Genomic DNA, 13993 nt, shown 5'->3' on the forward strand with positions numbered 1-13993 from the left:
GTTGTCATAAGAAATGAAGGGACTTTTAAACTTTGTTCCTACTTGATTATTGGTTAGAACTGCACCTATATAAACAAAAAGTAAGGGGGGGGGGCCAGGAGCTAATTATGGTTCAGTGCCTGTGCTCCTTAATCGAGTCGTCAAATCATAAACGGGTGGTGTGACTGTTCCAGAGGTAGGGGTGCCAAAAGTCACCCACTCACCAAAAGGAAAAAAGGAAGAAAACAAGCAAAAGTGTGATCCTAAGTCTAGAACCCACTGTTCTGTGTCAAGAGCAAGTCTGGTCTCTTGTTGCCCTCACACCCTGGAGGACAAAAAACAGATAGAAAGGCCTGCTGCACTCCCAGCTTGCTTCAGCAATATATCCCCTGGGCTCAGAGGCACAGTAGTTGAAATAAACAAAAGGTCTTTTGAAATGGGTGAGGGGCTCAGAAGTCATTGATGAGTACAGTAAAATTGCAATACACTTTTATTTTATTTATAGTTGATTTTATAAATGTGGGATGATCCTGAGATGTTACGCTTTGTTCTAATTTCATAATTCCTGTTTTTCTGTGTGTTTCGGGTGTCTGAGTTCATTATGATATATGTAGTCACATGTGTGTGTTTTTTGACAATTGCCTACAGAGCTCTTGTAATTCTTGCATTTCTGAGTTGGCCACAAGGGAATTACACAATTCTCACTCCACCTCCTGTCCGCACTCCACTACTTTGACTTTCTTACCAAGGTAACTCTAATAAATTCAACAGTCTGTGCACACATGATATTTTTTCTCCATGTAAATTAGGCAGATATCTTTTGGATGAAGACTAAATTTAAGAACGTCAGATAAATAGAAGTGAGCAGAAATAATTCATGAATTTGACAGGTTTGGTTTTTTAAATGTGCTCTACATTAATTCATATCACTAGCCTATTTTAGATAATTTTCTTTGATGTTTACAGAACTGTAATGCTTGACCATGCCACAGACAATGCAAGTATAATTGGGAAAGAAACATTAAACATGTTTCACTCCATGAAATTGAATGTAGAAGATATGAGAGGGGTAAGTGCAATGTTAAATTTTATTTTACAACTTTAAATAAGCTGCTTATTCAGTGTTGTTCTCAAATGCAGACATTATAAATGATTAAATTCAAGTGACTTGTATTTAGAGCAAATGCTACTTTTCCTTACACTACTAACAGTCACCATTTCCAAAGCATGATTGAGCTTATAATACATTTTACGTATGGAAAATATACTGCAAGTGAACTGCATATTTGCATCATCCTTTTTGCGATCATCTCTTTCACATTGAGAGATTAAATTAGAATTACTGATTAACTGATTAGTAGGTGCCATTTTAAATGGCGGACTATTAGGACCAAGACGCAGCCATTCCGACTCCCACCTTACAACGTACTCCCTTGCTCCCTTCACGTTTAGTGTCTGGCATGGCTGCTATACAGTTCACGAACTGTAGCAACCAACCAACCAAGATGCACAATGAAGCACAAGCCTTGTCTGGTAGCAGTTGATCAAATTAGACTTCGAGTTGCACCTTAATCTGAGAGCTGTCCAAGTCTGTCATGGACAAAGTGCCACTATACCCGTCTGCCAAAATATGATAGTAGTTATTCACTTTCCTAACACGCAATGTAATTGCACACAAACCTCTACCTAGCTTTAACTCTCCAGTGTATGGTAGCTAGTATTTTGGGGGCAGTGAGCTGCTTCATCCAGTTCCACAATCCAGTTTCCAGCCCCCTAATAAAACTCTTCAGTATTGAACTTAAATGATTTTAGATGCTGGGTAGCACAGTCTTGTGCTTGCTACTCATGTGGATGCTTGACCAGTCACCACTGTTGCCTACCCTTCTATTTCAAACCAAGAGGATCTAAGCAGTATTTTTTGGGGCACTTCTTAACACTGGTAGTCCACGGAGATGAGTCAGGCTTTATAGGTCATGTTGAATACCTTGTACATGAAACAGAACCTCTTTGGTTACCCGTAGAGAGAGTGATTGTTCTATGCTTGAAGTGGCTGACAATAATTAGGCAGAGACAGAGCTCTTATAGATTAATGCCTTTTCAATATTCACTTTGTTCATAAAACAAGAAGTCTTGTATAGAACATGCTGCTTCACCAGAAGACAAGAATGACTCCTTCTGGCCTGGTTGACGTGATAAAATGTTGCGAACCCTAGGAGTTCTGAACTGCGAAGTTTTGAATATGTTTTTTTTTTCATGGGTATCCTGGTAAAATGAGATGATGATTACGGGCACAGTCATCAATATAGGAGGCATACCAAACAGCAGAGCTGAGCCTCAGAAGGCCTGTCCATGTTTGTGTTAGGCTTCTTAAAGAACGTGTATGGAGGACCTGCAATTGTAGATGGAAGACCATCAGTGGAAACCCCTTTAGGGATTTTACCTTCATCCCAGCAATGATTTCGAGCATTTTTAGAACTTCAAGTGAAAGAACTCATCACCTGAAGATGGAACAACTGTAGTAGAAGCCTTGTTCTGCAGCTACCACCTTCAGTCATCCCTCTCTGTCATTTAATGTTTTTCCGGAATATTTGCTGTCACCATGTTCTTAGAGTGCAGGCAATACATTCAGTCCTTGCGAGCATCATAAAAAAGGCTTTTCTTTATTTAGGAATTACAGGCTCTCAACAGAGCTTTCTTAAGAGAGTACCATTTGTTCAAGAAATTCCCTTTCTACTGGTCTAAAGTCTAAATGTAGGGAATCTCAAAAAGAGTGTTCCAAAAGAGATGTTAAGGAAATTATAGAAAAGGAGGAAAGAAATTAATACAAAATCTCAAAAAAGGATAGAGCTGATCTTTGAAGGACTCCCTTCCACATGATGTGCTACAAAATCGAGACATCAGGACTTCTAAGAGGGAATTTGGTGCAGAGTGCTTTGTTCTGATTGGCCGAAGTTGAGCATTTATTTTTCAGGTCAATGCGTTACTAAAATGACAGTGTTTCTAGAACCAGATGTATGGGTAGGAGTCAGACAGGGATTCCCCTACACACAAAGACTGGCACCTTGTATACATATTGGCGATCCAGAGCTATTCTTGAGAACACTCATGGATCTGTGGAAGTTACAGAAGGATTGCCCCGGTACCTGAGGACTGCTTTACTGCTTGAAGGACTGCTTTGCTGTCTGAGAAGGAAACAGAACCTGCTTACCTTTATCCCAGGCTAGCTCAGAGTGACTCTGAGGGTCAGTTGGTTGATCTCCTGTAAGTTATAGGGTCACCACAGGCTACAGAGGCCACCCTACAACTGACCAGTTGCACTTATCCTGCCTGAGCCCTGCAGTTTGTCTCTGTCAGGAGGTAGTTCTGATTCTCAAGAGGTGTCGCCCAGGTCTGGACCCTTGGCTGGCATCAGAGTGTACTACTTTTGTCCCGACAGGCATCGTATGTAGGTTCAATTCACCTATTAAGTGTTAGCAGTCCGCAAGCTAGCCTAACCAGCCTCTTCGATTATTGTGAGCTAGTAATCAAATCTGGCTGACAGTGTGTGAGCATAGCAGCAGGCAGGTGTCTGTTGATAGTTGACAGCGACATAATTAGCAGGCTCAGATAACTTTCATCCCAAGTTGACAGTGACTTTCTTAGCAGGCCCAGATAAATTTCATCCCAGGAAAGTTTGTAAATCTAGTGCAGATGATCTTTAAAGTTTTCTATGTTGTCCACTCCTTTGTATTTAGGGTCTAGTTTGGTAAATAACCTTATAAGATTTAGGTGGAGCAAAACTTAATTTGGTATCTGATAGGTAATTTAGTCAGATCTCGTTAAGAATAACAAATTTCAATTGCGGTTGGCAAGTCAAGTTAAAAACGTCCCCCTACATGCTTTAAGCGACCTAGTCTTCTGAACTGCACATTATAATGTGTTGTTCTTAGGGCAGGGTACATTAGCCTTGCCTGCTTCTGTAGAACAAGAACATGTAGAAAATAGTTCAATGGAGAAGGAGTTGACATTTGTACATTCAGCTTTCCTTCTTATTCTAATGCAGAAATGATTAAAACTGATGGGTCACTGGCAATTGGGTGCAGGTTTTTTTTTCAGCAGTATAGCAGACTTTGAGAGCATCTTGTGCGAATGTATGTTACCCCCCCCCCCCCTCCATCCGCAAGTGGTTGTTCCAACTTGCGGAGTAATGGTATGCGGAATCACAACACAGTTGTTGTAACGACCACGTTGGTTTACCTGCGGGGAGAAAAATGTGTGCAGATTCCCACCAGACATACAAACATGTCACTAGCTAGCACAAACAACCTTGCCTTTATTGCGCCTCACTGAAAGACTGGAGGACTCATATGATACTACCCAGATGGTGGCTGCTGCCAAATGACTCCCTTTCCCAGGTTCAGAGACTCATTTCTATTTGGGATTTTAATGTTGTGGTGTCTGTTTGCTTTTAAACCTTTTGAAGAAATGGCTTTACTATTACTTGAAATGTATAGCATGGAAGAGGACCTTAGTTCATGTACTTCAATATCCAGAATGTTCTCTATCATCGTGCAAGCTTTATACTGTGTTCCATTGGCTCAAGAGAGCAATCGGAGCTAGGCCGTTTTATTTACCCAAACTGTTCTCAAGAATTCACATGAACTAAGAGACCTTAGTTACAGTCTTCTTTCGGAACTCTTCTTTGAAATTGAAAGCACCATCTGTAATTTTAATTTGGAGAGGACTTTCAAATGTTACTTGGACTGTACGAAATCCTTTAGTTAATCGGATAGACTCTTTTTGTTTGTCAGCCAAACCAATTTAAACACAGTCTAAGGCCTCCAGTTCTCATTTGAAATTCTTGAATATCATAGATGCTACACAGTTAAGCGAGTCCCTCCTCTGCCAAATAGCCACACCAAGGCATATATTTTGGTGTTACAATGTAGCACAATTTGCTGTGGGGCGTGATCTACAAAGCAGCCATGCACATACAGTTTTTAAACACTATATATTGGACTTCAGCTCTTAATCAGTTTGGCCTGTTTTTTTCCCAAAAGTATTTGTGACTATGCCTATCAAGTTACTATGACTGCTGCCTTCCCCATCATTCATTTCATTCAAAACTTCCTAGACTTCTGGAGGAGTGGAACTGAGACCTACAGGAAGTGTTTACCATTCTAACACGTGTATTTTTAGCCCTGCATCCCCACTCTCCCAGGTGACCAGCTTACCAACCTCACCATTTATAATTTGCCCTGAGTGCCAGCATCAGCATCTTCAATTACTCTCTGACCTCCAGACATGCGACCCAGATCTTGTGTACAAGTGCCACACCTGCACACTGACTGACCTCTTTTTTGTGCCCTTCAATATGTATCCAGAGATGCGCTTCTGCTGTTTTTGGTTCTTTTATCGAAGTATTTCAAATCTATTGCCAAATTTTCAGGGATCGCAATATCCAAGACAATAGGGTTTAAACTTTTCCACATCGCTTTTGCAAACGAATGTCTGTCACAGACCCACTTGACATATGCTTTAGGAGTCTTTGCACCAAACACAATTCCAAATCCTCTGACAGATGCTCCCTGATGCACCTGAAAGTCATCAGGAATAGGAAATACAACATTCACATAGCTGAACATAAGAAATTAGGTTATTCCTGACCGCAGTCGCAATATCATTCCCATCATGGCCAACATCTTCAGGTAAGTCTAGAATGAGGTCAAAAGACAAGTCTAAAAGAAAATATACTTCAAATTTCCCGGACCATCATCAACAGTATTCATTGGTGTCATGCTGTAACTCTTTAAAATGGTTCTGGATACCTCTGGCTTGTATTTGGTCCAGAGTGATGTGTGGGGCCTCCGATTTGATGTCCACTGCAGGACCCTTTCCTGACTGACTCCATTCGATCATAGCCCATTCCACCTCCAGTGGCAAACTATGCCTCAGCCTCCTTGCTAGGAGCTGCCCTGGTTGCCGCCCATATCAGCGTCGGCACCAGCTGCAGACGTGCCAATTGCTGATTCCACTCTGACTCATTGCAGAGCAGTGTTTAGCTAGGGTACAACTTAAGTTACACTATGCTATCATCATCGTACAGCCTCGGGTTGGGGATGCCCCTCCTCTTGTTACCTTGCCTGAGAGGCAGTATTTCAGGAGGATGGAGCCGGCCCAGTAAGACCCCTATATATGCGCCTGTGCTTCCACTACGGTTTCACCCCGCCATATCAGTCACACAGTAAGACTCAGCGATGAGACTGCTAAAAAACAATGGGCATTGCCTACCCTAATGGCAGTTTTGTAGCCGTCAACGATTTCTCACACAGCGGCACACCCTGTTACTGAGATTCGCATACTATCACAGTATAGCTTCCCTTTGTGAATTAAATTCCCAGTTCCCGGAGAAGACTCCAACACTTTGAGCACTACAAACCCTGCTGACTAGTACAGCATGCAGGAGTTGGATCACTCAACTATATGTTACGACGTAAACAGATGGATCATTGACCCCAGATAAAGTGCTGGTGAAATGGAGTGAAGTCCTTGATAGGCCAATGGGATTGGCTGATTGAGAATTTTGCTGAATGCTGCTGAGCATACTCACATCCAATGGCAAATTGCGCATCTTACACTTCAAGTATTTACACCAAATTTACTATATACCTGTTAAGTTATGCAAATATGGTCTGTATGTTTACTGGGATTGGTCAGGGGCTTGCAACCGGCCAATCGTAAGTTTGTGGTAGTGGCTCTGAAGCTAGCAAAGCTCTCCACTGGGGCAAATGAGCAGTAACCAAATGGCAATGGCTCTCAGATCCGGTCTCCTGCAGGGACCAACTGAAACTTTATGCAGAAGAGCTACCACGTCCCTTGCTTGAGAAACAAAAAATGTTGGGCCCCCTCACTGCATATCTGTTGTCAGTCCCAGAGGAGTAATAGAGAATGTTGTATCATGGAAGATGGGATTACCTGAAACTAAGACTAATGTTTTTAACCAAGATTATGCAGCCTGAGCCATCAACTTCAAAGTCCATCCTGCCATTTAATGAAGCCCTGACTGAGTTCCTTGTGGTGGTCTGGTCCAAGCCTCGTCAAACCCGCCCATGAGTCGACTACTGCTCAGTGACATAGACTTGTGCTGGACGATCCTGTCTTCCTGTCACAGCATTCTTTTCCTAAAAGCCTTCCTTTTACAGGCTCTGGAAGCAAAGGTAATTCAAACTCTTTTCCCATTGTACTACTAGAAAGAGAATCAAAGAAGAGACCTTACGGGTAAGAAAGTCGCCTCTTCGACTAGCCTTGAGCTTTGCTCAACGAATGCTGTGTTCTTTTCTGTTGCTACACCCATACCCTCTGGGACATGGCAAATAAGATTTTAGCTGCTCTTCCAGCTGATTTTTTGAACTCCTTCACCCCGACAGTACAGTATGGCTATGATACAGCGAAGTATATTTTGTGGTCTAAGCTGGTATTATGGATTGCTTTGCTCAAGCTATGGGCACCGGTCCTGCCATCCAGCATCACACTTAGATGTGTGCTACTGTGTTTTGTCATGCACATTCAAGTTTCATGAAAGGACATGCTGTTTAATGGAGTCTTGTATTCCCTAGATGGAGATAGTGGCGCTTGTGAGCTGATGATTAGTGCTTCGCCATTTCCTAACACTTCTGTGCTAATCCCTGTGGCAGGATTGGGCTGGCCAAGGGTTTTTGCTTCCTATTTTTCCGACCTACTCTTGCGTTCATCAACAGATCGTGCAAATATTTCCTAATAAGTACTGTCCTTCCTATACAATGGCACAGCCAAGGAGGTGGTCCCCAAGAAGGATGGGAGATTTGTACCTTAGGCTATTGAATGCCTTTTTCAGGCAGAAAAAACCAAAATGTTGACCCATGTCTAGGTCCTGTTGGTTTCCGATGTTTGCATGGTGTCCTATGATTTGCAGAATGCGTACATCCTTGTGCTGATCCTGCTGTTCCACAGGGTGTACCTCTGCTTTCTGGTGGGGTCAGAAATGTTTTCAAATTACTGCCTTGGCTATTGGCCAAACCTTTAGGTATTCACAATGGTCATGTCTGTAGAAGTGGATCATCTTTGCTGGTCGGTGATGAATGTATTCTGTGATCCTGATGTTTTAGACTAAAGTGTTTGTTGTGGAACAGATGGTTCTGAGGCTTCTGCCTTGTGCATCATGTTGGGGCTTAATACCCATTGGCCCATGCAAGCCCTTCAGTGGAACTTTCAACTTCAATGGACCCAGATCTGGGGATGCCTTTTAGACAGCATCTGCATATAGGATGAAGCGGCTCAGGACCTTCACTGGTGGATGTCCGAAACACACCTGACATGCAGCAGATCGTTTTCCTTGGTCCATCCAGAGATCACAGTGGTGATGGACACATCATCTTTGAGTTGGGAAGGTCACCTGTACGATGTGGAGGTACAGGGGACTCTGGCTTATATGCAACAGCATCATAACATCGTTTTTTTGGACCCGAGCATCATCTGTCTTGCCCTTAAGGATGTTCTGCCTTCCATCAAGGGCAGATTGATCCAGGTTCTAATGAACACTGGCACCCTATGGTACAGCAGCAAGCAGGGCAAGTATGGTCCTGTGCCCTCTGTCTGGAAGCAATGAGTGTGTGGCGGTAGCTGGATTTACTCAAGATCTCTCTGACATAGTCACCTTGCAGGGTCTCCCATCATCAGGGTTGACTATATCAGCAGGCCATTAGTGACAATTCCATGCAGAGGTGACACATATGTGCTTTCACTCAATGGAGCATGTTCTCAGTAGAGCTGTTGGCCAGCTGGGCAAATACTTTTGTGTTCTCGAGTTTCCATCTCAAGGGTCTAGGATATACCTTCATTAGTTTCCAGCCTCCTCCATGCATTTCTGCCTCTGACACTGATCCTGCTGGTCCTGAAGAAAATCAGTCTCGACCAACCGTGGTTTTTCTCGGATAGTCGCTTCTGAGCATCGCGACAGCAAGCTGCAGTCATTGTCAGTCCAGTCAATGTACACTACCTTCCAGTCCAGTCAGTATACACTACTTTTTTCCATGTCAAGCTGGTATTTATGGCTTGTGCATTCTTTCTTCTGAATGTGGTGCCTTTTATGTGTGTCAGTCCATCACACGTCCCATCCATATTCGTCTCTTTGCCACATCCCTCTAAATAGAAGGAGAGGTTGGTCTGGTTTGATCAACAGTGAGCCCTTAGCTTCTACTTCAGCAGGACTAAGGAATAGCTAATGGACAATCAACTTTTCATTGGATCTGCTGGTGCAAGAAAAAAGGCACTTTAGAAGCAGACTTTAAAAATGGATTGTCTTTTTCATCCAACTGTTATACCTTGGCCCAAAAAATCCTCCTTGGGGATCATTGTACCAGGGCAAAGACCATGAGATCCTGGGGGTTACCTATTTTGCATTCCTGACAGGCAGCCACATGGGCATTTGTCCATAATTTCACCTTGCACTGCTACCTCGATTTTGAAATCCGCAGGGAGGGTAATTGTGTCCACTTGGTCTAAAACAACTTTGTGGTGTAAAGACCATGCTCCTCAGACCCACCTCCTTGGGGTTGCACTGTTTTGGTGTTGATTCACAAGGTGAGGAATTTGCGGTTCAAATATCCATCAGAATAATACGTTAACATTAGCAATTCTCTTCTTGGTGTATCTAACCACTTATTCCACACTGCCCTTCTTCCTTCTTGTTCTGTGGAGTGAACTTTTCAAAGTTAATAATAATCCATGTTAGATTTTGTACACTGTCCATGATCTCAATCTTCTGGTCACTCTTCTGAGGGAGTGGTACTCTGTGTGGTTCCATTCTATCATTCTGAAGTGGGGGACAGTATTAGGGCGGAGGCTGGCGGTGCCACATGTTGGCCTGCTTGAATAATTGCAGGGATTTTAAGGTGCAGTTTTGCTCCAAGGGAACTTCACAAGGTGAGGAATGCATGTCCACCAGAAAGAGTGTTACCAAATTAATATAATTTATTATTTTGAACTTTGATTACAAGATGCCAAGGTGAACTTTTACTTCCATCCTTTTGAAAATCTAAATAATGCCAAGTCATAAATAGCAATTGTCTAACCAATAAATTGTAGAAATAATTATTCATATGCTCTTTTCAGGTTGGAATTCAGATGCACCAACTAGTTCCAATCCATATGCTGCCTTCTGCTGGGTCTTCAACTAAACACCCTGGCCTTCTCCCTATTGGAACACGCTCAGTCATTGATCTACTCCAAATTCAAAAATCAAAGAAACACACAAACTATGAAAATAAAAAAGGTGAGTGATGCAATGCGCAAAGGATGAACAGTAGCAATTTGCATCTTAAGGCAGAAAACTGTCTTCTTCAAATAACTTGTTAATTTTTCATCACCCCACTACACACATTAGCTACAAATTACATATGTTTAGCCTGCATTTACTGTATTTGACGTTTGGTAGAATTTAGTTTCCGGTTATCGTACTGACACGATTAAATTTTTTAAAGTTTTATATAGAGACTTGGCTGGTTGGGGTCCTTTTTGTAGTCATAATCCATAAGGAGTGAACCTATCCTTGCTTTTTAAAAACTATGTGGTCTATTACAATGTTGGGCGGATCGTCCCCGCCCGCATGGCGGTGGCGATCCGCACCACATTATCTCCCGCCCGCCTCCCATTTCCCCTCGCCATATTATGATGGCGGGGGGTACGTGGCGGACAGGGAGACCGTCTGGCGCTTTTCCACCCGGTCAACGATTCGACCAGGTGGATAAGGGTTGAATATGGTGGCGGTGTCTGCTAGACACCGCCATCCGTATTACAATGAATGTGGGAAGCAGCCTTTCTGTGGCCACGTTGTCGCCACGGAAAGGCATGCAGTTTTCGCAGTTGGGGACCCGTTGCGGACCCCCAGGATGTTTGTCCGCCCTCCATCGTAATAGACCCCATGTACATTATTTCCCATCTAATTCACACAATACTGATGAAGCTAAGGAATTAGAAAATAATCAATAGGAAAAGTGGACATCAACGCTCATGACATTTTTAACATTTCTTATGCATAAAAAAAATTGTATGTTAATATATCAATTTACATCAACATTTTAAAATATCATTTATACAGATCCCTTATTTCTTTCGCTTTGGTCATAAAGAAAAATGGTTCTCCTTATGGTTGGCTTTATACTTTACATCTCTCACTTGTTCCTTATTAGATCTGCTTTTTTCTAATATGGTGTTAACAGTACGAGAAGAACAGAGAAGCATGAAATATAAAGCTGTTACATAGATGTGCTCGGATACATATGAATAGCCGCATCGTCTACTTAGAGCCTCGCTGCTCCTGCTTCGTGGGAGCCGCATCGTCAGTTTCCAGGAGGACGCTACTACTTTGAGGACTGCAAGTCCCAGGGGGCTTGAGGATTTAACCCGCACCTGGGCCTGCTTGCCCTGATTGTGCCGCCTACTTATTGCCTCGCGGCTCCCCGTCAGTTTCCAGGAGGAGGCTACTACTTTGAGGACTGCAAGTCCTAGGGGGTTGAGGATTTAGCCTGCACCTGAGCCTGCTTGCCCTGATTGTGCCGCCTACTCAGCAGCTCGCCGCTCCCACTTCGCGGGAGCCTCATCGTCAGTTTCCAGGAGGACGCTACCACTTTGAGGACTGCAAGTCCCAGGGGGCTTGAGGATTTAGCCCGCACCTGAGCCTGCGTGCCCTAATTGTGCCCGCCTACTTAGCGCCTCGCTGCTCCCGCTTCGCGGAACGTGCCTGGGCGCTCACCGGGTGAAGCCCGGGCCAAGGGCGGGCCCGTCTGAGGCCGGGCTAGGCCCCCCTATCTAAACCCGATCATCCAGCAAGGTCAGTGTTGTTAATATAGTACATTTAGTGTGAGGCTTACGTAAATCCAAGAAAAATGTGGCTGGCACCTGTTTGCAGGAACCTTGGTGTCTCTAGTGGTGTCGAGGGGCTGAGAATTATTTGTTCCTCGACCGATTTGCCCATAGTAATAGGAACGGCAAAATACCTGGGGTGGGCCTGGTCTTTAAGGCGGAGGTTCCTATCTCTGAATAGGTTTTGAATCTTGTTATCTTGTTTCTTGCCTATATGCTCGTATGAATTGTAATGCTAAGTATTTGATTGAGATAACGATGATTTTAGTTAAAATATGTTGCTAAATGTACGTAACAAGCTTTGATTTTCAATTTTGGCTTTGATCCACATTGTGGGCGATTCGGCCTTTTTACTCTGCATTTAGCTCATGCACCTTATGAGAAGCTTATATTAACTTTTTGGTGAATATTTTAAGTGTTTAAACTGTGTATTTTATCTAGAAATTTAGTGTTAATGTATGTGTAGTGTTTTTCAAATGTGTAATTTTATATGTGTGTGCTTTTATGAGTGTATAACTCGAATAAAGCTTTTCAAACGTAGTACATTTACTGCACAATTACTTTTTATAGTTGACTGTTCGGCTTTGGATTTCAACATCAAGATGAGTAAGCGTGAGGGCAAGAGGATGGGCGCCTTCCAAGGCGGCAGTGTTGCAGGGACGCTAGATCAATTTATATTAAGGGCATCATCCGTTTTGGAAAAAGAAATCCAGATAACCGAGCGCTGTCTATCATTGGACCCACAACTAAACAAAAGATCTTCTTTAGGCACAATTGTCACAGCTGGCTCACCAGTCTACCCAGATGTAAATTCTAACACAGCTATGACCTATATTGAAGCGAGCGATGCTGTGTCTACCTCACTAGGGCCAATAGAGGACTCTGTAAAATCACCAGCAGACCAAACTAACAGCACTGCCAGTATGCCTCTACGAACATCAGCCAGGTCTATGCCCAAAAACAACAGTAATATCAATCAACCTATTACTGACGCTGCAGTGAAAAGGAAGAGGGGAGAAGGCCCCCAAAGGCCATGTGCTGCGAAAGCGCCAAGGACTAATAAAAACCGAAGCCGTGCCCCAGGCAATACACCTGATACTGTCGCGCCGGCTCTGATCTTAATCTTGCCTCCCTGGGTGGTCCTGGCCTAAATTCTAATCAGGAAATGTGGAGGAGACTCGAGAATTTACTATGAACTCTGCTAACTCCTATTACACAAAGACTGAGCAGGATTGAGGAACGTCTAGCCAATTCCGAATCTCTGGCCAAGACAGGATTTTCTGCCCTTGAGGGTCTTTTTGTTCAACCCAAGCCTATTGCTACAAATACACTCAGTAATGGGGGGAACATGGTGCCACCCTCGGTCACTGTTAAATCTAAGCTTCTGAGTTTACCAACTACGAAACCTACTGCCTCAGGGTTGACAATTAACGCAGCTGTAGCTACACACAAAAAGCCAGCTTCTCCTCTTAGGCATGATGTTGATGACCCAGGGAATCTGTCTAGTGAATGCGCCCAATCAATAACGAGTACACCGGGTAATGGCAGAGTTACAACAGTAATAGCACCAACTAAGGACAATGTCTGCAAAAAAAACATCCTTTGAATGTACAAGCCTGCACACCTAACGAACCAGAAGGATTTAGAGGCCCAGGATATAATGCTGCGCAAATTAATAGCACAGCTCTTCATCTGCCTCCGGCAGCTACTCCTTTAGTGGTTGTCTTAAAGAACGTTCCACCCCTGCGGGAACTCCGGCTGAAACCACTGACCAATTATTGCTTAAAGTTCTGCATTGGTTTAACACCCGACTAAAGGAGGTTGGGATCTGGGAGGAGGGTGTTGATAAGTATATGATTATGGCTAGACGAACAGCATGGATTTGCCCGTCTAGGAAAGAAGGGAATGGTGATTGTGTTGTTGTCAATTTTAATAATGTGCACACAACAAAATATTTGTTGGATAACCTGGGTGGGATGATGGGTAGATTCTCGGATAAAGTGACTATTTTACCACTAGGGTATTTCTATAAACCAGGGCCCAACTTCTTTAATGTCCCGCAATGCCATGAGATGGATAGGCAATCTTGGGCTCCCCCTGGAGTAGTTAGAAGATCTAAAGAGGTCCCCCTGTCCAA

General features: G+C 43.3%; 1 protein-coding gene across 1 annotated transcript in view; it reads left to right on the forward strand.

The window, feature by feature from the left end:
* Positions 1–13993, forward strand: part of REV1 (REV1 DNA directed polymerase) — a 475128-nt gene that overhangs the window by 326686 nt on the left and 134449 nt on the right. The window contains exons 15-16 of the mRNA XM_086934725.1: positions 946–1048; positions 10108–10267. Coding sequence (XP_086790851.1) covers positions 946–1048; positions 10108–10267 — 263 coding nt within the window. The remainder of the gene's footprint in view (positions 1–945; positions 1049–10107; positions 10268–13993) is intronic.

The sequence above is a fragment of the Lissotriton vulgaris genome, chromosome 8 (assembly GCF_964263255.1).
Source record: "Lissotriton vulgaris chromosome 8, aLisVul1.2, whole genome shotgun sequence".
NCBI classification, from domain to species: Eukaryota; Metazoa; Chordata; class Amphibia; order Caudata; family Salamandridae; genus Lissotriton; species Lissotriton vulgaris.